The following is a 24,848-nucleotide window of genomic DNA, read 5'->3' on the forward strand; positions in this document are numbered from 1 at the left end:
TATGTATGGAGTGGTACCAAGACATTTGTTCTTTCCAAATTCTTTTGCTTCTTCTTTTATTTTTATTCCTTTCTTATATCTTAGGCAGGAATCATTGGTATAGAATGAGAAGTGTAATCAGTCCAGAAAAATAGAGTATTAATCAAAGCCAAGGTTTGAAGGTTGGTACAGGAACAACCTTATAATGGAGCTTATAATGGAAATAGCTTATAATGGAAAGAAGTAGCTAGACAAGTAGAAGAAAGTCACAGAAATATATTGTCCCTGAAGATAAAAGATGAGAGAGTTTGTCCCTGGGGGTCATGGCCAAATACTGCCAAATTAGGAACTCAGAGCTACGTGATTATCACAAATAAACTTGGTAACAGAAGTTTTGGTAAAAATAGCGAGTTTGAATCCAAATTACAGTGGATTAGGAGAAGAATTAAGAGGATATGCAGAAATAGATAGGAGTGTTGACAACTCATTTAATAATTTGAATTTAGACGAGGGCATTAGCTGGAAGAGAATATGAGATTTATTTTTAACATTTTAACTAAAACTTTACAAAGTAATTTAATTTATGAGAGAACTGATTTCTCAAAGACAATAGACTTAGTAGGTAATGTTGATGGCTTGAGGCCACTGTTAGTTAATTACATATATATATATAATATATAATTATGCATATATATACACATACATATATATGTTTATATATACATGATTATGATATTTTTCTCAAGCAGTGTTCACCAGCCATACTTTATGTACAAATAAAGTATGTTCATTCATAATTAGGGTTTAGTTCATGGCCCTTGGATGTCCATGGAGGTAGATGGTTGTAATCAAAGTATCTTACATCCAGGTTTTAAGTAAGGAACTTGGCTGTGAGAATCCATAATCAGGGCTTGTAGTTTGTCATGAAGACTTTAAGTATTACTTGATGCTTTCTTCTTTCCTTGATTTCCCTGCTGGGCTCTGAATGAGACTGCAAGCTGTCAGTGTTCGTAGTGAGCCTATAGGTTTATTGGGAAGATTCAATGGAAGTTACTTGATAGAATATCTGACGCATAGTATGCACTGAATAAATTCCTTTCTCCATATTCTTTCATTTTTTTTTTCCTGGAAAAGATTGTGCACATGGGTTGCTCCGAATTAAAAAAAAAAATCTCCCATTTGTTGTCTGCAGAAATACTGTTGGTTATGGAATTTTGCCTTCAAGTAAAAGGATCCCAGAAATGTACATAACACTTCTAAACTTATAACATAATTTTTACCAAATTTACAAATTTAGTTTTCCAATGGGAAACACATGTACTCTTTCCCTGCACTCATATTGTCAACTGTTCTTTGTTCCCTGCAGCAGTTGTCAAATTATAAAATTTAGCCTGGAAGCAAGAAATCACATCTGTGCTGAATGGGACCATGGAGAGAGGCTGGACAGCTGTACATCTGGGGTTTGTTCCCGCAGATCAGTAAAATGTGTGCTATAATTGAATCCAGTAGCTTTTCTGATATTGTTAAATGGAAATCAATAAATAAGCATCTATCAAAATTCTACTGTATGCAATGGGGCTTTGAGTCAATGCTTTCAAAGAAAGAGAATGCTATTTTATCTGCTACTAATCCAAAGTATTCTCTCTTTATACTGTGGTGGAGGTCCAAATACCATTACAATTATGTTTATGTAAAGATCACAGGAAAAACAGAAACAATATACGAGTAAGAATATGATTCTGGTTCTTTATTTTATAAGGATCACAGATTCTCTCAAGGCCTTGAACACTTATGGTGCTGGGATTGAGTGTCCTCGAGCTGTCTTTTTGTAAAATTTGTTTAATTTGAGAGAAAGAGAGCACATGCACATGAGTGGGGGAGGGACAGAGGGAGTGGGGGAGAGAGAGAGAGAGTGAGAGAGAGTCCCAAGCAGGCACCACACTGTCAGTGCAGAGCCTGATGCGGGGCTTGACCTCAACAAACCATGAGATCATGCCCTGAGCCAAAGTTGGACATTTAATCGAATGACCCACCTACGGTCCCCCTTGAGCTGTCTTTTAACTCTTTAAAGTTTCAAAACACCTTCATCCCAGGGTGTTCCTGGACAACCCAATAAATTTTTTCCACATTTTATGACTAATATTAGCAAGATATTAAGGAGAAAGATATGGAATCAGAATGATATATGGAAAGTTATGAATATTTGAAAGTTATGATTATTGAAGAGCATATTTGAACTATTGACTCAAATTAATCTTTAATTGTTACAGTGTGTGAAGTTGAAAACTTAGGAAACTTCTTATGCATATTCCAATTTACTCATTCTATCCTTTCTTTCCCCCACCCTTGAATCACAACCAAAAGAATGAGTTAGAAACTCTCTGGCTTTTCTGGAAGTAAATTCTTTAAAAGCTTTCTGTTTGTGAAAGAAAGAATTAAAATTATTAGTGTGTAGTAATGAAATTAAAGCATACTTAAGATTAGTTTGAGTTAATTTCAATTATAATCATTATAATCTGTTATTTGGTTGGACAGTTAACTTATTTTTACTTATTAAAAAGTTCTTACAGTAGTGAGTCTTTTTTCTCCCTATATTAACTTTAGGAATTTGTAATAGACTATATACTCATTGACCCCTGAAGAGTTATTTCTCCTGGAGAATCAGCCTTCTTAATTACTGATGAGAATACCAACCAATATGCCCATCTTCATTGTAATTATATAATGGCTGAGGGAAATGACCTTGAAGACTGTCTTTCAGTCTAATAGTGTAGCTTTATTTTAAAATATAAATAATAGAATAAAAACATTTTCCATAAAATTTCTGATATCTAATTAATGTCTCCCAGAGTAACTGTGGTATCAAACATTCCCTCTAATTATATTCATTAGTGGCTTCTCCCAGACAAGTTTTAATTAAGTTGTACAATGAAGATCAATACTCATTGTGTATTCATTGCAATTTACAACAAGCATATATACTGTTCAGAACAATTTAATTACTGTAATTGTTGCACAGAAGATACTTAGTGACTGTGCTCCATTACTGCCAATCTCCCCTTTTAATAAATTCGGTAATGAAATTGGGTAATGAAGTTCTGAAAATTCACATTTATGTATATTCTATGTCTAAACTTCTGTTTTTTATGTAACTAGCTTAAGTAGTGGGGGAAATGGAGGCATTAATAATATCAGTGTCATAGTGTTTTTTCATGCATGCCATCATAAATGTTGGGAAATTATTAGAGGATAAATAAGAACACTTGTAATAACAGTTATATTAGTTATGTGAAGAATAATTTAAGGGTGTTGGGTAATAAGAACAATCTACTTCCCCTTAAATAAGATTTCAATTTTTATTACTCTTATTTCCTTAGTTTTAATTTATAAGGAATGCCTCCAAATGTGCTAACTTCTATTAATGAATATTATGTTACTGCTGTACTGGTCAAAGAATGTGAAAGTAGAGATTTTCTGGTAGCATCATAGGTGTATACCAGGGTTTCTTAACTTTGGCACTAGTGAAATTTAAGCCACATAATTACTTACTGGGGAGTGGGGAAAGTTTTGCTGTGCATTAAGAAATGCTTAGCTGCATACCTGGTTTCTTCCCATGAAAAGCCAGTAGCAAATATTCCTCCCACCCTCCAGTTATGACAATCAGGAATGTCTCCAGATATTATTGGATGCCCATGTTGAGAATCACTGGTGTATGTTGATTCAGACACACCCTCCTGATCTGCCCACTGACCAAATGATTCATTAATAAGACAAACAGCTATTCAGCTGTTCTGAGTGCAAGCTAGGTTCAGAGACATGAGTCAAACGTGGTATTCCTTTAAGGCAACAGTACAATTCCGTATATTCAGTGTTTTGGAGCTAATAATTGGGTGCTAATAGAAGATTCAGTAATAATAGCTTACCTAGGTTTAGGAAAGAGGACTAGGATGGCTTCTGGGAGAAAACAGTTCCTGAAATATGTGTTATTGGACAAATGAAGAGTTTAGAAATTCAGATGGGGGAAAGGGCATCTGAGACAGCTAAAACAACATGTGTAAAACTTGGGAGATTTTGTAGAGAGCTAACACTCTGTATCTCTACATTTATATAATCTCTACATCTCTCTATATATATATCTATATTTCTATCTTCATGTAAATATCTCTATCTACCTATCTAGCTATAATTTTAATTATTTTTCCTGAGGCATCAAATTCCAATTTCCTCTGAATTATATGAACAAAATTATGATATATCAACCTGCAAGTAATTGCCTGAAACATCTAATTTTACCCTTTTTTCAATTTCCAATTTTGTATAAATATCTTCTTTACATTTCTTTACATTTCTTTATATTTGTATAAATATGTATAAATATCTTCTTTACATTGTGAATTTTATGAAAACATCTGTTTCAAAAAGAAAAAACAGTTTTAGACAGTAGTAGGAAGTGACATATGTGTCTGTTTATCTGAAGAAAAAGTTTTGACAAAGTCTTCATAAGAAAGATAATGTGCATTCCTATCATGGGTATTCTCATGTGTTTGGTAATGTATTCCAATGTTGAAAACGCCTAATAAATTGTATTAACAACCTACCTAGTATTTTCAATTTATTCATTTAATTTCACACACATATACCTTTTAAGCCAAAAAAAAAAAAAAAAAGAATAGTAATTCAGGTTAAAGTTAATTCAAGCGAAAGGAACTAAATTTTAGAAAGACATCTGGAAATGTATTGTTAATAATGAATATTTGAAGATCCACATGTTATTAAGAGGTCTACAAGGAATGCTGTGTTTCTCCTGGCAGGCTAGTTAGGAATTCCTAGAATTCCTATTCACATCAGTTTGCCACCACAGGATTAAGTTCAGTTCGACTGCCATCATAGTAGAAGGCCTTTAGCTTGCTGATTTGCTCTACTTTATCAGGTCTACACAGATACACTGCTGCTCAATATCAAAGGTGAATCAAATGAATCATAAGGATGAATAAACATAATGATTTAGGTTCTGTACTCCCCTGGTATTTAGTCATGTCTAGACATAGCCCTAGTGTCCCAGAAAAACTAAAATGAGGACAAGGACATTTAAGTTTAATGTAGCTTTATTCCCATGGAGACTAGAAAAGCCAACAATAGAATAAAAAGAGTATGGATGTAACTAAAAAATTAGATTTAGTGGGATGGCTGGTGTATTTGCAAGGTCAGTGGGTAATGGAACAGTTTTGGTTTGTTTATTGTCTTTACTGTTTGAAACAATAGTTTTTCAGCTAGGCCAATTTCTTCTAAAAAAGAATAATCCAACAAATTGTTTTATTATTCTCTAAAGCCACTATATGTGTAGCCTAAAGATGATAGACATTCTATAGGCAGGGATTTTTAAAGAGCTCAGAACCTAATGAGGGAAATAGACAAGTTTATTAAATACATACACATCATAAAAGGTTTTCATATATATGTGGTATTGAGTGTATATCTGTGTTTTCTAGAACTTTAAAACTTTGGATTTATCTTTATATTACTACTATTATCAGAGACTATTAAATTAGCATATAAGATATACATGTTTGCAAATGTTCTATGAAATAAATCAATGGATAATAAGGCTTAAACGCACATAATTTCTACAGTACCTAATTTTTTAAATTTAACTTATGATCCTAATGTCCTTGATTGTAATAATTTTATCTTAAATTTTCTTGTAGGAGTATTGTAACACATTTTCCAACCTATCAACTTTTACTACTTTACTACTCCAGCTTTATACTACAGATAGAATCTTTTTTTTTAGAATTGGTGGCATTTCAACATAGTGGTTCTTGAATGTAGTTTAAAGAAGCTTCAGTACCTCCAACTAGGATTAACCCAGTTGTTTTCCTTTTGGGTCCATATGCCATGCTTATTCAAAGTGGTTTAGCTGCATGTTGGGCCAGGTAGATCATTTGGGTTAGGTATAATAGGCTGAAAAGATAATGATCTGTGATCCAGGTCTGAAGCAGTTTAACTGCTCAGTATCCTTAATTTAATTTAGGGGGAGAGAAGAATAGGCAAACCTGTTGAAATATAAACAGTGTGTGTGTATGTGGATGAGTGTGGGTGCACGTGTATGTACATACTCTTTCGTGGCTTCCTTTTGGAATGATGATATTCAAACTAATTTGACAATAAATTTCATATAATTAAAAAAAGACTTTTATTCTTGGAGTTCCCCGAAATTTAGGAGATCCAGCCATAATTGAGGTCTGCATTTCAAAAATGTAGTTGATAGTTCTGTAAGAAGCACATTCTAGACTATGGTTATTTGTAAGTAGCTGATATTTTGGGGAATGCAGTGGACAGTTAGCTATAGCAACAACTCTGAAAGCTACTATAATTTTGTTGGATCGGTTAAAGGTGTGTAGATTTATTTCTTAATTTAATTTGCAATTTGGATTACAGATTTCAGTTAATATCACAAAAAAATCTTACAAGCTTGGGAATAGCTTATTTTTATTTAATGTAAATTATTTGTTAATTGCTTTATAACATTAAAATACAGTATGTTTAGTCACAATGTTATGGCAGCTTAATCCCCAAATTTAGAGCCATTAAAGAAGTGGCTTGGTCTTTATACGGTTTTCTGTGGACCTTCATTTTTTTCTTTTTCTTATTACCAGTTCTTTTCCTTTATCCTTGTTTGACAAAAAAGAGCACGTAGAGTAATGACTTGTTTATATTTGCTGTAATTGTTTTCCAAATGTTTATTCAAAATCACTTATTCTCTTGCATTCAAATAATGTTTTCACTGAATTATCACTCTTGTATTCATCATAATGAATACTTAATCTAACTCCATTTATGTAAGAAATATGCACTCTTAATAACACTATGAAAATAGTGATGCTTTTTTATACATTTGACTCAGTTTTGTATTCTTTTTCTTTCAGTGAATTTATTGGATTCACGTACTGTCATGGGGGACTTGGGATGGATTGCTTTTCCAAAAAATGGGGTAAGCCTTTATAAAATTTTCCCTACAACTTAAACTACTTGAGTAGACATCTTGTTAAATATCATACACAAAAATTCACTGGACATATTTTGATTTGCTATTATCCTGGTAATATTGAATAGGAAATAAAAGTTAACATATCAATTACCAGTGTTGATCAAATGCACTTTATATTGTATTTCATTCGCTATATTAGGGAATGAAAATATTGTCACAGGTTTTCTTTCAATTCTTGAATTTTTCTTCAGTGAAAGCTTTCAGAAAAGGTGCTTCATTGGAAGAATTTTATAACTAGAAGTTGTTTTTATTAGTAATTTATTTTACTGGTGTACATTACAAATAAAATGTTTTGGGTAAAAATTAGGTAAGCCATTTTTAAAACAATATGCTTGTTCGTGTATTTATACTAACAATCTTAATGCATAGATTATATGAAAAAGTATTGCGTTATCTTCTGCTCAATTAAAAATACATCTTTATTATCAGATAGAGGGGCGCCTGGGTGGCGCAGTCGGTTAAGCGTCCGACTTCAGCCAGGTCACGATCTCGCGGTCCGTGAGTTCGAGCCCCGTGTCGGGCTCTGGGCCGATGGCTCAGAGCCTGGAGCCTGTTTCCGATTCTGTGTCTCCCAATCTCTCTGCCCCTCCCCCGTTCATGCTCTGTCTCTCTCTGTCCCAAAAATAAATAAACGTTGAAAAAAAAAATTATTATCAGATAGAAAATGAATGTGTAAGTAACATATTGTGACATAAAATCATTATGCAGAAAATATTAGCTGTATTAATTGACTATTACATTAAAAACAATTTAGATTTTGAGAGATTTTTATTATCTAATAACTTAAACATTTAACTATTCCATAATTTTCAAACTAAAACTGTCCAGATTCATTGTACAGTCATTTTGTGGCAAACACAAATAATATATTTCAATACTGAATTTTGAGAAAATAATTTAAACAATTTGGATACTTAAAACTGTATAGTATAGTGTATGTATGTAATTAAGTTAGAATATTATTCGCACTAATAATAGTTCATATGACTTAAAGGTTAATTTAAGTTTAATTAAGTAATCGACTATTACCATAACCCAAATAGCTAAAACTTGATTTTTTTTTAACTTGATGAGAAAATCGGGTATGTTATTCAGCCCTTTACACAGAGAGTTATTATGGAGGTAAAACAAGTAGTATTAATTGTTTGAAATCATAATCATTTGTATGCTAACATCTTAATCTCAGTGTGGTTTCTCTTCTTTCATTAAGATGGTACTTCTGGGGTGCCTGGGTGGTACAGTCAACTGAGCATCCAACTTTTGATTTAGGTTCAGGTCATGATCTGACAGTTTATGAATTCCATCCCCCGCATTGGGCTCTGCACTGACAGTGCAAGTCTGCTTGGGATTCTCTCTCTCCTTCTCTCTGTCCCTCCCTTGCTTGCACTCTCTCTCTCCCAAAATAAATAAATAAACATTAAAATATATTAACAATTAAAAAAGCATAGTATTTCTTTTTGCTTGTTAAAAATTATGGCTGCATTTAGAGATATACTATAAATAAAGTCATATTAGCAGATTGTTAAGATATTAGGACGTAAATACAAGTTAAAAAGAAAAAGAATAGTAACACCCAGATACAGCCAGTACCAAGTAGTGGTATATATTCTTAGTCTGTATCTCTTTTATCTTTCTTATGTTCTTCCTTCTTTTCTGTTTTCTTCCTCCCACGTCTCATCTAGAATTATTTTCTTTCTTTCATCTATGGTCACCCCTGTACAAGTAGATGGCTGGATGAAAACCTATAGGTATATTTTGTACTCTGTATATTTTCACATACCAAAAATGATTTATTGCATAAATATTTTAAATTGAGAAGGTAGCTGATAGGTGGGGTTGAAGTTATTTTTTTAAAAGCCTGAGAAAATATGTCATACTCCCTTTGAATGTAGTTTTGTGTGTGTCCTCTTTCTGTTCAGAAGTTACTCAGAAAAGGTTCGGCAAACTGCATCTTTAAGGATAAATCTGATTTCTAGTTGCTTTTGCAGCTAAAAATTGGGGGGGGAATTATTCAATTTTGTACATGAATTTTGTATAAAACACTACTGTATCCTTTATAAAAACATAGTCCTTTTATATTCAGAATGAGCTCTTTCCAGTCATTCTGACTACTTTGTGCTTTCTTTTTCTTTCCATTATCATTATTATAGTGTTGATTTTGCTGTTTTTTCCTAAAGTTTGTTTATTTTGATAGCACACACATGCAAGTGGGGGAGGGGCGGAGAGAGAGGGAGAGAGAGAATCCAAGCAGGTTCTGAACTGTCAGCTGGATCCAGGGCCTCAATCTCACCACTCATGAGATCATGACCTGAGCGGAAACCAAGAGTCTGATGCTTAACCGACTGCCCATCCAGGCGCTCTGGCTGTTCCATTTATGATTAGATAAGCAACACAATTCTAGGTGAAATATAGATCATCCGAGCAATGTCATCAAAAACTGTGGAGTAAGGGCCTCTACAAATATTCTCCTCCGTAAAAGCTGTGAGATAACTGGCAAACATTGTCAGAATCTATTTTCCAGGACTCTGGAAATTAACTGGTCTTGGAGCAATACAGGAAACATCTATTCAAGAAAAATGACTGCAACTTGTTAGAACTGCACTAGCTTTAAGATTTAAGATTGTTTTAAAGATTGAATTAAGTTAAATTTTTTTTTTTATTATTTGGAACTTGATATTTCTTTTTTTTTCTTTTAATGGCTTTAGCATTTTGATGTGCCTTATGTCCTTTCCTTCCTCTCTAGCTGTGAAGTAGCATTGAAAAACCAAAAACCTGCTGTCAAGGTAAAAAGCAGCAGGCTAGCAGGCACTAGAGTGCAGAGTGGGACCAGAAATTCTTCAAAGACTCGATCCTGGGGAATTGTCATTATTTGATCTGATAGCTTCCTGGAAGACTGCTCTTATACGGCTGTCTTGATTTGATCTAACTTAGAGCTCCACTATTCCGAAAGCCTTTATGATACTAAGTAAATAAGAAAATTCTTTTTTTTTCCAGAACATTTTCCTGAACTTCAGACCTTAGGAATGAATATTTTATCTATTTACCCCAAATCTGCACCTAAGAACTGGGCAAGTATTTAGGAGAAATTAAAGTCATGCACATGTTCCATACGCTTCTTAGAAGCAATCATTTCTGGGGCACCTGGATCCAACTTCGGTTCAGGTCATGATCTCGCAGTTCCTGAGTTAGTTCCTGAGTTTGAGCCTCACGTCGGGCTCTGTGCTGACAGCTCAGACCCTGGAGCCTGCTTCAGATTCTGTGTCTCTCTCTCTGCCCCTTCCCAGCTCATGCTCTGTCTCTCAGAAATGAATAAACGTTAAAAAAATTAAAAAAAAAAAGAAGCAATCATTGCTCCCATGACACTTCTAAATTTTTTTTTTTTTACATTTATTTATTTTTGAAAGACAGAAAGAGACAGAGCACATGTTGGGGAGGAGCAGTGACAGAAGGAGACACAGAGTCCGAAGCAGGCCTCAGGCTCTGGGCTGTCAGCACAGAGCCCGACGCGGGGCTCGGGCCCACAAGCCATGAGATCACAACCTGAGCCAAAGTCGGAAGCTTACCCGACTGAGCCATGAGGCGCCCGGCTCCCATGACACTTCTATGCTTGTCAGCTCCTGGGATGCTTCTAGGGATCTCATATTTACTACTCTACAGTGTTTCTACAAGTTGGCTCAGGTCCTGACATATAAGAGAACTTCAATAAACATGTATTGGAAGGATAACTTAGTTTATTGTTTTTAAATTTATAAAATGGAGCATAAGTTACTGCGTTATAGTTTTGCATAAAGATTTAAAATTAGAACTGAAAGTAGAATTTTGTACAGTGATGGCTCTCAGTAAATATTTTTTCTTTGACCTTCTATTGCATTTCTAGTTTTCTCATACCAAGATATCCAAAAGGTTTTTGTTTGTTTTTCCATATAAATATATCCACTTGAATTCATTGCCTGCCCTTAAAGATTGGGAGACTTCATAAGAAATCTGAATGTCCAGCTTCTCTGTTTAGTTGGAAGTTTCAGAATGCTGGAACTAGCAGCTTTCTATGACCTCAATAGCTCAAATCTGAGTAAAGTCTGCTGTTTTGTGACTGTAAGCAAATTATCTTATTTGAATCAATTTCCATCTCATACTCTTTACTCATTTAAGTACTCAGTCTGTAATGTTAGCACTATTTTATTTTATTTTATTTTATTTTATTTTATTTTATTTTATTTCATTTTATAGGTTTTATTTTATTTTATTTTTTTAGTTTATTGAATTATTTTGCGGCACCTGAGTGGTTCAGCTGGTTAAGCATTCAGATCTTGGTTTTGGCTCAGGTCATGATCTCACAGTTCATGAGTTTGAGCCCCGCGTCGGGCCTTGTGCTGACAGTGTGGAGCCTGGTTAGGATTCTCTCTCTCCCTCTCTCTCTCTCTCTCTCTCTCTGTCTCTTTCTCTGCCTTTCCCATGCTCACACACTCTCTCTCTCAAAGTAAATACTTTTTTTTATTTTGAGAGACAGTGAGAGTGAGCGTGGGGAGCTGGAGTGGAGCAGAAAGAGAGGGAGACAGAATCCCAAGCAGGCTCTGCACTGTCAGCACTGAGTCCTACCTAGGGCTCTATATGATGAGATCGTGACCTGAGCTGAAATCAAGAGTAGGATGCTTAATGGACTGAGCCACTCAGGCACCCTGGCACTATTTTAGGGTGTACAATCATCAGAATTTTCTTTTATTTCATATATATATATTTTTTTAAATCTATGATTATTACATGCTGAGATAGTTTCTTAATAGATTTTGAGTACTTTACCTTAATCAAGACACATCATTTGAATTTGGGCTTCAGCATGTGCCCAAATTTAGCCACAGTATATGAGAGAGACTCTGTGTGTGTGTGTGTGTGTGTGTGTGTGTGTGTGTGTGTGTGCATGCATGCACTTGTATCATGCACACATACCTCATGGTAGTTAATTGAATTTTCCTTCGATTATTTATTCTGGACATACCTAGAAATACTATGCTGCAGCAAGGTTTGCTTTTATGCAAATACAAATTTTCTGCATTCATTCGTTCATTCATTCATTCATTCATTCACTCGACAGATATGTATTGGGCACTTAGTATGTGTCAGTGACTCCCCTAGGCCCTGGGGGTAGAGCACTGAAGAAAACAAAAGTCCCTGAAGTCTTGGATCTTGAGGCAACATTATTATTTTTAGAATGAGTAACCAAAGCGTGAGACCAATGAGGTACATGAAATAATTTCTAGTCTTATCTTTTCTTTCTGTAGTGTGCAAAAGTGGCAGAGAGGTGACAGTATTTGCTCAAGGTCACTATGATAGTTTGTACTGCACTGGGAAGACCACCTGTATTGTCTTTGGCACATGTGGTATCATATCACTGTTTCTAATTGTCTTCCAATGAAAAAATACTTTTGCATGTACATAAATTCATTTAATACTAACAATGGCGATGCAAGAATGGTACTTAGTATTCTTCTTGTAGATGAGGAAAATGAGGCTCAGTAAGGGTAAGTGAATTGCCCAAGGTTAAGCAGCTGGTAAGAGACTAAATCTATTTCAAGCCCAGGTCTTCCACAAGACTGATTATTTTATTTTATTTTATTTTATTTTATTTTATTTTATTTTTCAACGTTTATTTATTTTTGGGACAGAGAGAGACAGAGCATGAACGGGCGAGGGGCAGAGAGAGAGGGAGACACAGAATCGGAAACAGGCCCCAGGCTCTGAGCCATCAGCCCAGAGCCTGACACGGGGCTCGAACTCACGGACCGCGAGATCGTTACCTGGCTGAAGTCGGACGCTCAACCGACTGCGCCACCCAAGCGCCCCTAGACTGATTATTTTAAACGAGAGGCAAAGTCTTCCAAACAGTTAGGTCTCCAGAGATATCACTAGGTTCTGGATGGTTCCCAGATTTCTAGTTTATATAAAAGAGGAATTGATGCTGAAGAGAAAATTCACCTTAAACATTTTTAAATGGGCCAGAGTGGGTTGCATTCTGTTCATTGCCAGATCATAAGTATTTGACAAAATGTATAGCACATAGGTGCTCAAAAGTATAAGTTGCATTTGTTATATTGTGTGTGTGTATATATACATAATTATACATATATATATATATATATATATATATATAATTACACAAACAGGTAGTTAAAAAGATGAATTAACTTAACTTCTAGCAATACTTGTAATTCACTAGTGGTTTTGAGGCTTCTGTGAACCTTAGCTTTCCTAAATGTTAGGTAGGAACGTTATCTGTCTTGCAGTGTTGTTTTTAAGATAAAATAATGTATTTTGATGCACCACTTGATTCGTAAACTATCAAAACAATAGAGAGATGATGGCTGAATTAAAAGCTGCTTCTCCATTGCTATTTTCAAATATAGCCAGAAAGCAACATTTTGGTAGTTAAATGCAATAACCACTCACCTATCACTTTGGCATTTGACTTTATCGGATGAAGTCAGTAGACTTTAAGAATTTTCGTACCTTGAGATGCCTGGGTGGCTCAGTCGGTTAAGTGTCTGACTTTGGCTCAGGTCATGATCTCCAAGTTCATGGGTTAAAGCCCCACATGGGGGCTCTCTCTCCCCCAGGCAGAGAGCAGGTTACTGTCTCTCTTTTAGTACAAATATGATTTAATCTGAAATCTTTCTCAAATGAGTAATATAAAAGTTTGAGAACCTCAGCATAAAATAGTTTTTATTAAGGTTCCCTCTTTTTTGTTTTACATTCTGTTGGTTTTGACAAATATACAAGGATATGTATGTACCATTACAGTATCATAAGGAATAATTTCACTGCTCTAAATATCCCCTGTGTTCCACTTCCTCATTCCTTGCTCCCATCCTCTCTCTTTCCTTTCTAGTCCCTGGCAAATACTGATCTCTTTACAGTCTCCATTTCCAGAATGCCGTGTAGTTGGAATCACACAGTATATAGCCTATTCAGATTGGCTTCCTTCACTTAGCAAGATGCATTTAAGGTTCCTCCGTGTCTTTTTGTGATTTGATAGTGATATATTATTATCATAAAATGTCCCTCTATTTTTTGATGCCCAATTTAGGAATTTTGGAATTAACACTGTCCCATATTTTTAAGAACTACATTTCTGCAAATCTTCACTTTCCCAATAAATGCTACATATAGTGGAAAATTTCACAACTAGACTTTAGAAAAAGATAAGCAAAACCTTTAAGAACGTAAGTATTTTTCTTTAAAGGTAAAAGTTATGTTGTATATAAATCCCATTCCAATTAAAATTATGAAAGTATTTAGAATAGATGAGCAATCTTCATAGCAATACATTTATCCCAATTTTCTGGTTGAATTATTCGGCTGAAACTCTTTTCTCACTTAAGTTTTTTCTCTCTTTCTCTCTCTCTCTCTTTTTTCTTCTCTTAAATCGTCAGTCTTGAATCCATAGCTTCATCGGCCTATTTATACACACCCTGAAGGTGTATTTTGCTCCCTTCTAATTACATTACATTTATTTTTGTCATCTTCTGGAACATTTAATATTGATTAATCTATATAGTGTAGGCATAGCTGTAAACAACATTGTTTCCTGAAAAATTTTAGCAAGTGTTTTCAAGGCTTATTCTTATGAGAATAAAATTAATAGTCATGATGTTTGTTTAGAGCAGATTATGCTCTTACTTCTCAGAAATTCCACTGTTGCTCTTTCTTCCCATATATTGTGGTTACAAAAGATCACAAGGTACACCTGCCTCCTTTGCTTTGGTGGAACCTGCCATTTCCCCACTGAATTCTCTGTACTTCCTGTAGCACACAACTGGCAAGCCATTACATTCCCCTGGGTATCACCTCTGAATTGTCCTGAAGCTCTTCTTTTATTTTTGCTGTCTTTTTTTCAGTCAAGTAAGGTAAACATTATTGTAAAATCCTTTCTTATGCTGATCATAGGGGTTATTAGGATCACTTACAATAATTTACTCATTTGAGAAAGATTTCAGATTAAATCATATTTGTACTAAAAGAGAAACAGTAACCTGCTCTCTGCCTGGGGGAGAGAGAACAAAATAGTCTTCCATACAAGACACTTCAAAAACAGGAGTTTGTGGCTTTTGTTGTTTTAGTGTCACTTTGTTCTATTTTCTGATTTCTTTGAGCTGGAGAACCCGTGTATTTACTTGTGAAGTTGAAAATGACTCAAATTCAGATGATTCAAATTGGACTGTGAATACATTATTAGTGTTGCATGTGGATTCACTTGAATCAAGAAACACTTAAACTGGGTTTTCTATTCTGATACACAGATTTTTTTCCAAAAGGATATATGGGGGTTTTGTTGTGTGATTTACTTTTCCAAAAATGAAAGGTGAAGGATGAAGAGAAATATTTGAGTGCTGATAATCTCTTGTATCTTGGTTATGATCACGGTAGATTTTGCCAGAATTTTATTTTGGCTTTGCTTTCCACTGAAGGAAAGGAAAGATAATGACAAGCATTGAGGCCCACACTGAGCATGGAGAGGCTAATAAAGATTAACGTAATGCTGAAGTGGGTAAAAAAGAACACATTAGTGGATATAGAAAAGCACTTTATTTGGACAGTGATAGAAAATAATTCTAAAGGGAATGGATATTATACTATATAATGCAAATGCCAGTATAATGAAGAACAATCCTGTTCCAAAGTAGCTTTGTATTCATTATTTTTTAGAAAACAAAAAGAACACCCAACCCGTAAGGTAATTAAGATAAATAATTTAAGGAATTCAAGATAGTCATTAAGCATACACTGAAGTTTAGAAGAAGCACAATTTTGCATTTAGATTTCCCACATGGAAACTTAGCAATTATGAAGAAAGTTCTTTAAAATGTCCAGCTCTGCCTTGGCATATGAGACAAATGTATTTAGTCTTTGATATGTGCAATTAAATTGAATGAATTAGCAATAGTCACAGTGTATTCCTGCAAGTGAGTTTGAGACATGCATGTATTATTTATTTATTTGGTATTACGTTGTTTATGTGTTCAAAGTAACTATAAAATATTGCAAATATTTTCTTCTTTCGAGGCTCTCAAAACACTTTCCCACATTATAAGGATACTCACAAATATAAACTGGAAAATGACCTTTATCCACAAAATCCTTTTGCTAATCCTCCTTAACCTACCTGCAATCGGCTAGCTAAAGGCTTCATCCTTCAGACTGCAGTTTAAGTCCCACTTCCTCAGCAAAGTATGGCTCCAGGACTTAATTATTTTCCTCCCTTTTGGCAAATCGTGCTGTGGAATCCTTCTTCTTCCCTCCATCTCAACCTCTATCTCTTTTTTCCTCCAGATTGCAATGTGTACAGGTATGTTACCCATATGCAACACTTTGTCTGGCTTTCTATCCAAACACTTAATTCTTCCCACTTGTCCCTTTTTCAGTGACTTTTTCCATTGGTCTGTATAACAAGCAGGGAGCATAAATGTGAACAGTTTCAGATCATTTCTAAAGAGTCATATGCAAGTTACTGTCACCTTGCCTGTGATGTGAGACACCTGGGCACACACTTGCATCAAACAGTCATTTCCCGATATAGTTTCCACCTGTTTCATGCCGGGTCCTCATATTTCCCTTTCCTCGTTATGCATATGAGGATTTCTAGGTTTCTGTCTAGATTTTCTTTGCCAAATAATGTGGTCCATGTAAAATCTGGGCCTAAAATCCTTTTCCTTCTGAAAAGAAAAAAAATGTCTGCTCTCATTGGTATTTGTACCAGTTTCCGTATGTGAATATGATGATTTTTTTTATTTCCATCCTCCCATTCATTAATGAAGATGTTAAATAAAACTGGGCCTTGCAGAGGTCCCCAGGGTCCAAACACTAGGTACTTTTCCGAGTAATTTGATTGCTGTTTATCATAATCTTTTTTTTCCCTAACCATTCTTCAGCTGTTTTCAATTCATGTGACAGTGCTCCCATGCAAGTCAATTTGAATTAATTTTGCAAGCAAAATGCTTTATGGTTCTGAGTACATAATCTCCCTCTCCCACAGAGAAAAAATATACTGTAATCATCCAGCATTCCTGTTGATTATTTCCATTAAAGGCAGCAGGGGGAGAGAGAATGCTCAAGACTCCTCTCTGTGTTTGAAGTTTTTGAGGCTTTTGCTATTCATTGCCTTATTCTTTCCCCGCCCCCTCTCCTTTTTCTTTTATACTATTCATTACGGGCACTAATGCAGAAAGTGATGGTCCAGACTGCTCAGCCTGGGATCTCTGTCCTCCAGAGCATAGCCGCTGCTATCTTTGTGATCTAATAATATCTCACCACACTTTTGCCTGAATGAACTCATTTCTCTCTACTTAACTCCTCGAAGGATTTATATAAATTTCTACCTCTAGCCTATTGCACAGACATATATACAACTCTAGGGTCTCCCCTCCCTGGGGCTCAAACGAAATTACTAATTTCATGTAAATATTGGCTCCCTTAGAAGCAGTGTGGTTAACATGGAGACTTTGAAAACAGCTAATCTAAGATTACAAATCTGGCTCCACCCCTTATTACTTAATGTGTAGCAAATTGGTTCATCTCAGTATCTCTACTTCCTCATCTATAAAGTATGTATAAGACTACCTACTGCACAATGTTCTTATAAGGATTAGAATGGGATAACATTGCGATGTTTAGCACACTGCCTGGCCTTTATTAAACGGTGTGTGCGATTGCTATTACTTTTTATCTTGGCTTCTGTTCTTGGGTTTGGTTCTTATTTTTATTTTTCCCAGGAGGTACTTAGTGACTGATACACTTATAATGTTTTCATGTCTTGATCATTGTCTTACTAAGTATATTTGAACTAAATTTTACTTAAAACCTAAAGATGGAAAAATATATTCACTTGTTAAATGAAGCATCAAGATTCTTTGCTAATGAAGACTTAAGAGGTTTTGCCAGAAGTCACCTAGCCATTTACATGGTAGTGCACACATAAAGTTTTCTAAAGCATTTAATTGTTTTTCACTGATGAACAATTCACTTTCACTGAACAAAACAGGAATGTGCACTAATAGTAGTAAGATGTGAAAAATTTACAGTGAAGTAAGGAAATGGTTATCAAAAGCAGAATGAATGATCATTTTGTAGATTGGTGGGTGCTGTGGTCTGAATGTCTGTGTACTCACCAAAAACCATATGTTGACATCCTAGTGCCCTAGCGTGGTGGCTTGAGGAGGTAGGACCTGTGGGATGTGCTTAAGTCATGAGTGGAGCTCTCATGAATAGGATTCAGGCTCTAATAAAAGGGATGCCAGACAGCTAGCCAGCCTCCTTCTGGAATGTGAGGACACAGTGAGAAGTCTGAGACCTGGAACCAGTCCCTCAGCCAACCATCATGCCACTCTGATCCCAGACTTCCAGCCTCCAGAACTGCGAGAAATAAATTTCTACTCCTAAAAAACCTTCCCAGTCCATGGCATTTTGTAATAGCGGTTTGAATAGATTAAGACAGTGGTCTTCAACAAATCTATGAAAGTTTAACCCTCTGAAAATTGAAAACTCTGAAAAAAGATACACATATCTTTAACCTAGAACAGGAGTACAATGATGGGCATATACCAAATGAATAGTCTCTGTCTCCAAAAGGACTTAAGTGTTGTTTTGCTTTTTCTCTTAAATAGGATATAGGGAAAATATTTCATTCAAACATTATTAAAATAAAATATTATACTTACAACAATAATTTCCAAGAGGTATTCTAACTTTGTAAATTGTCCAGATAACTAAAGTTGATTTAGCTATTTATTATTCTGTTGATCAATTTTCAAGTAATGTCGACTAGACTTTAGCTAGTTGAAGAGAAAGAACAGAATTTATGGTTAACTCAGAAAATCCAAGGTCAGTCAAACTCTTGAAATAATGAAACCAATTGACTGGGCAAGCTCTCATGAACAGGGTGGTGGCTGCTCTCTCTCTCTCTCTCTCTCTCTCTCTCTCTCTCTCTCTCATCCCTGCTTCTGGCCTGTTGTTTCCTCATTCTTCTATCTGCACACCAGACTTTTTTGCTTCACTTTGTACATGGTTTTTCCACAATTCCAAATTTCATCTCCTATATTAAAAAGACATAATCAGACTGGGAATGTTCCAAATTCCACATAGAAAGATTTTGATGGGTTCCACTTGGTTCAGCTGTCTATCACTTTTGCAAACATCCGTAGCTGGGTTGAGGGAGGAAGATAAAATTGTGGAATATAAGTTTAGATGTAGCTGTTGGTGAACATCTCTGCTATAAGGAGAGTGTTAAAAAGTATCTGGGCTCCATCTCAACTGGTGTCCCTTAGGAATTCTGATGAGGATGCATTTTCCTCAATATAAAGTTGTGTTCTCATAAAATTAATTTAGTTTTAAAACAATCATTAATGTAAAATATTTTATTCTAAAAACTTGCAATGAAATTAGTCATTTCAATATATAATTTCTATCATGTCTACAAAGCATGATTTCTACAATACATATGAATTTTACCCAGAATTCAGTAATTTTATTGGAGTGGTCTGTTTGACTTATAGATAATCATATTTAATTTGTCTATTTGAGTTATTTAAAATCTTAATATAACTTGTTCCACTATTCTTGTATTTTGGGCTTCATTGTACCTGTTGGTTTTATATCTTTTGGTTCTTATCATTCTTTCTATTTTAATTTTTAATTGAAGTATAGTTGACATATAGTATTAAATTAATTTCATGTGTACAATATCACGATTCAACAATTATATACGTTTTGAAAGGCTCAGAGTGTATTACAGTATTATTGACTATATTCCCTGTGCTGTTCTTATCATTCTTTTCTGTGACACAAATATCTCTGTGCTTCCAAGCTACTTTGGCTGTGTATTTCTGTCTACATCTAGGTATTATGAGTAGGCATAAAACTAATAGCATCCTATTAGCTCATCGTTTCCGTAGAGCCCAAGAAAATCACCCTTGTGATTGCTGACCTGGTTCTGAAAGTCCCTGTGCTGCATCTAAAGCCAAGTCTCTTGCTTAGAAGCAAGTTACAGATACAAAAGTGTAATAACAAAAGAGGAAGGCAATATTTTCCATCGATTAATACTGCTTTCCTTATGTGGGCTTTCCTTACATGAGTTTAACACTTCCAAAATGTTTTTATGTTATTATGACCAATTAGTGCCATAGATCATGGACCTGAACTTATTCAGAAAATACATTCCAATTCGGCTTTATTTCTTAATATTTGATCTGGAACACAGATAATGGAAATAGCATTCATGTGCTTCAAGGATGTCTTAATACTTCATTTACTCCACTCTATGTTATATACATAAAGACAGGATAGATGCCAAAGTTGTTGGAGAAGTTTCATTTCATTCTTTAAAAATTTTTTGTTAATGTTTATTTATTTTGGAGAGAGAGAGAAAGAGAGAGAGAGAGAGAGAGAGAGAGAGAGAGAGAGAGAGAGAGAGGGAGAGCAGGGAAGGGGCAGAGAGAGAAGGGGACCGAAAATCTGAAGTGAGCTTTGTGCTGACAGCAGAGATCCCAATGCTAGGCTCAAACTCAAGAACCGTGAGATCATGAGCTGAGGGGAAGTTCTAACGCTTAACCCACTGAGCCACCCAGGTGCCCCAGAGAAGTTTCATTTTAAACAGAGCTTGTATATTTGGGCATGCATGGGCTTTTAGTGGATTATAACATGCAAATATATTATAATCCGATGAATCACAAGCTCTGGTGAGATTATAAATTATTCAAATAATGCAAGATTACCAAGTTTGTGCCACAAGTGCTTCCAGTCTGCACAACTAAAGGCATAATGAGGAGTATAATCCTGAGAGATGAAGTCATTTCATTAAACAAGATTCTCTGGTTTACTGTTCATTTTGATGCCAGATTTTTGAAGGTAATTAACCATAATGATAGTATATGGTACTTATATCATGTTATAATTTTGGAATTCTTTTACATTCCTAAAATATATAGTTTAAGGTTGTTATGATAAAAAATATCATATATAATTTCAGTGCTAATATCAGGAAAATTAATGTGGTTCCTAAAAGTGCTACTAGAATACCATTAATCTAGGAGGTGAGAGGTAGCTATCATGTCATCACATATTGATAATGCTTTCTAACTAGCCAGTCATAAGTGATTTTCATAGTTGCATTACTCATTAGTGCACTGAAGTTCATTTCTGACATCTACATATATATTGTATCACTCTTTGAAAGTGGAAATGGATGTAAAGATACAGTATCATATACTCAATCAGTAAAATATTGAATTGAATATTCTTTTATGCACTCTCTCCACATCCTCAGATGGAAATTTTAGGACAAGCTGTGAAAAATAATGAATGAACCATAGGACTTTATATTTGGGGTTCTTCATAGTATTAGACATTATGGTCAACATTTCCAATATACTTTAAACATTGTATTTTAAAAATGATTTCATATAGTCTGAAACTGAAAACCATCACCACAAAAACAGCAGCAGTAACAATATAACAAACAATAATGATAACAATTTGTGAGTTGTTCCAAACCTTAATTATCTCAGTTTACTCATGTATTAAAGAATAATTGTTGGTAATTATTAAGATTCTTTTAGTGCCCAAATTTTATGGTTTTATGGTTCTGACTCTTATTTGAAATCTAACAGAATAAGTGATTATAATATGTAAGAAGGATATTAACACTAGAATTAGTTCATAGTTGGAATTTGTGTAAATGTAATGAAGAAATCCATTCTGTGCTTCTGGATGGGGTGGTCAAATCTGAGACCTGAGGTGTGTGAATTTGTTGAAGTTTGATAATTTAGGCCCTGCTCTGTACTGAATGTTTGTGCCACCCCCCATTCATGTATTAAAATCCTAATGTTGGTGGTTTGAAGAAGTGAGGCTTTCAGGAGGTCCTTAGCTCTAGAGAGTGGAGCTCTCAGGATGGAAATAGTACTCTTAAAAGAAGAGTCAGGGGAAAGGTTGCTCTCTCTCATTCTCTCTCTCTCTCTCATTCTCTCTCTCTCATTCTCTCTCTCTTTCTCTGTATGCCTTTCCATCTCTATTCCTTTCTTTCTCTCTCTGCCATATAAGACTATACCAAGAAGGTGTCCATCTACAAGCCAGGAAGCAGGAGCTCACCAGACACTAAATCTGCTGGGGCCTTGATCTTAGCCTTCCCAGCCTCTAGAACTGTGAGAAATATTTGTTGTTGAAGCCACCTAGTCTATAGTATTTGTTATAGAACCTGAATTAAGACAAGTGTCAATTTCTACTTTTTCTAAAAGAGTAATAAGGTATAATGTGGTCAAACACAGAAAAGGCAACGAGAACATGAGAACATGGGAAATATTTCTCTCTCTCTCTCTCTCTCTCTCTCTCTCTCTCTCTCTCTCTTTCTCTTCCCCTCTCTCTCCCTTTCCCCTTCCCCCATTCTTTTTCTCTTTCTCTCTGTCTCTTTCCTGCTCAAACTACACATTCCATGAAGTGAATATATATTTACTAAACAAGACAGACTTTTAGGCAAATAAGGAGGGCTAGAACTCTTGAATTAATGCCCAATATTTCTCAAAGTGAGGTTGTACTAAAGATTGTCTGAAGCAGGAAATAAATGCGTTAAGCAAAAGGAGTTCTATACTCAAATAAGTTTGAGAAATATTAAATGGAATTAAACATTTTTCTCTACCTACTGCATTATACTAAGCCTTTAACATATTAATGGCCATGCATGCTATCCCACATTTGATCAGGAAACATTTCACCCACTGTAACATCTTCATGAAGAATGCTCAGTAGAACACAGGGTAGGAAACATTTTATTCAAATCAGTAACTTGTTCTTTTAAAACCTATTTGAATGCAATGATACATAGAAATAGGAGTAAAGGAATTTGTTTTTGTCCTTTATAATAATGGCATATGGAACAGTGCCTAAAAATCACTTTCCTATACATGCCTGGAAATTTTGTCTAAGGCACCATAATAACAATTTGCTTGTCTGCCACTGAGAAGTATAGCCTCCACCTAGTTGAATGGGCCATATTAGGCTTATTCTACATCCATATTAAAGAGATGCAGGGAGCTAGACATTCAAACTCCCTTGGAGAAGATTTCAGATCTACTTTTTCCAAGGGCCAGTGAAAGAAATTCCCTTTTCATCTATGTAAATAAGAAACTAAATAATTTATTTAGCTTGTACTTTAATTAAACATCTATATAATCTCATCTATTGCTTGTTGGTAGGACAGAGAAAGAAACCATGTGAAATCCCACAGAAAGTTATATTGACCTAGTGTCTTATAAAAGTCTATTACATGCAGAAGTGGATTTCCTAGGTAAAACTTTGATTTGAAATTAGATGACCTTGCACATAACCTTGAAATGATGCCATTGAACTTAATTTCTTGATGCAGTTGTAGGTTTATATATTCATCAATTTGTCCAGCACATATTTATACAACAAGTCATTTGATGTTGTAGAATTACACTAGGCATTCAAGATGCAAAGATGCAATAAACATTGATTTTTTAAAAAACAAGTGTTAGGACTGGAGATTATATCATTATACAATTGAATACATAAAATGGTTCAAGTCTTGTAAAGGTTTTTCACAGTGAACTTTGGATTCCAAATTGAGATGAATAATATTTAAATATTCTATCAAAATAATGCGGTAGCTAATAGTGATATTTTCTAAGGACTTTGGGGAATATAGGAAGTAATTCTTTTATTTAATCATATGTTGGGCTTCTGCTGCAGTATTTATCAAACCTCAGAAATAAAAAATATTTTTTTTGTCATTGCAGTAAATTAGTGTTTTATTTCTCCATTGCCAGTGACAAATTTAAATATCAAGGACTGTTTTACCTGATCCTCTTTTCAAAATGTAAAATTGTTACTCAAAGTATAACTTAGCTATGTGATATTCCGTTAACATTTATTGAATCACATTCTTTAAATAAATATTAAAATAACTGCTAACAAACCCACAACATACCGGGATCCAGATGCTGGTTGTATCAGCCGGTGATACCAAAATTAGTTTTACTTATTTTTAACTGTAAATTGAATCATTTATTATACTGTGGACCATTTGTTATCATGTAGCTGCAACCACAGTGACAAGGAGATTTTTAAATTTAGCTCAGTTTTTGCAGTGGCCTCCTTTTGTGAATTAGGTCAGGTAGGTCAATTGCTAAATCTTTCTGGAGATGAGAATATTGACTTACCTCATAGGAGAACTAGGAAAGATATTAAGCACCGTTTAAGTGCTTGATATCTTAATATTTCTGAATGTCATAGCTGGCATCATTTGATGACTGGAGAACATAACAGCTTACTTTCTTTATTATATACTCTATGATTGCATCCGCACATGACACGAGGTGCATTGGTAACATGAATATCCATCATAGATGTGTGTTATCTGTACATTCATGTAAAAAGACAAATAGTCATTTTATTTATTTTATATAATAAATTGGCAATTTTAGAAAAATAGATTTATGAGGCACAGTACTCTTTACATGGCTTTCTCTATTATCTCAGTCTATTGTTACATTTAGTGGATTTTCCCCCACAACATAACTCTATATACTTCTTTTACATTCTATAATTTATGTAGGAGAGCACATACTATCAAACTTACTTTGTTCCATCATAAGGGAAAATCCTTTTTCTTAGGTATCTAAATCTTAAATATCATTAGTGCTATAGTAATAGGAACAATAATGTACACTGAACGTTAAAATCTGAGGTGGTCATTTCATTTTTGCCAATTGCTATTTTTAAATAACAGCTATTTTTAAATGCCCATTTTAATTATTGAATTTGT

General features: G+C 34.7%; 1 protein-coding gene across 6 annotated transcripts in view; it reads left to right on the top strand.

Moving 5' to 3' along the window:
* Positions 1–24,848, top strand: part of EPHA5 (EPH receptor A5) — a 338,890-nt gene that overhangs the window by 26,642 nt on the left and 287,400 nt on the right. For all 6 annotated transcript variants that reach the window (XM_040482250.1, XM_040482225.1, XM_040482240.1 and 3 more), the window contains exon 2: positions 6,906–6,970. In XM_040482250.1, the coding sequence (XP_040338184.1) occupies positions 6,906–6,970 (65 nt within the window). The remainder of the gene's footprint in view (positions 1–6,905; positions 6,971–24,848) is intronic.

The sequence above is a fragment of the Herpailurus yagouaroundi genome, unplaced genomic scaffold, assembly GCF_014898765.1.
Source record: "Herpailurus yagouaroundi ecotype Mexico unplaced genomic scaffold, PumYag 28, whole genome shotgun sequence".
Classification (NCBI taxonomy): domain Eukaryota; kingdom Metazoa; phylum Chordata; class Mammalia; order Carnivora; family Felidae; genus Herpailurus; species Herpailurus yagouaroundi.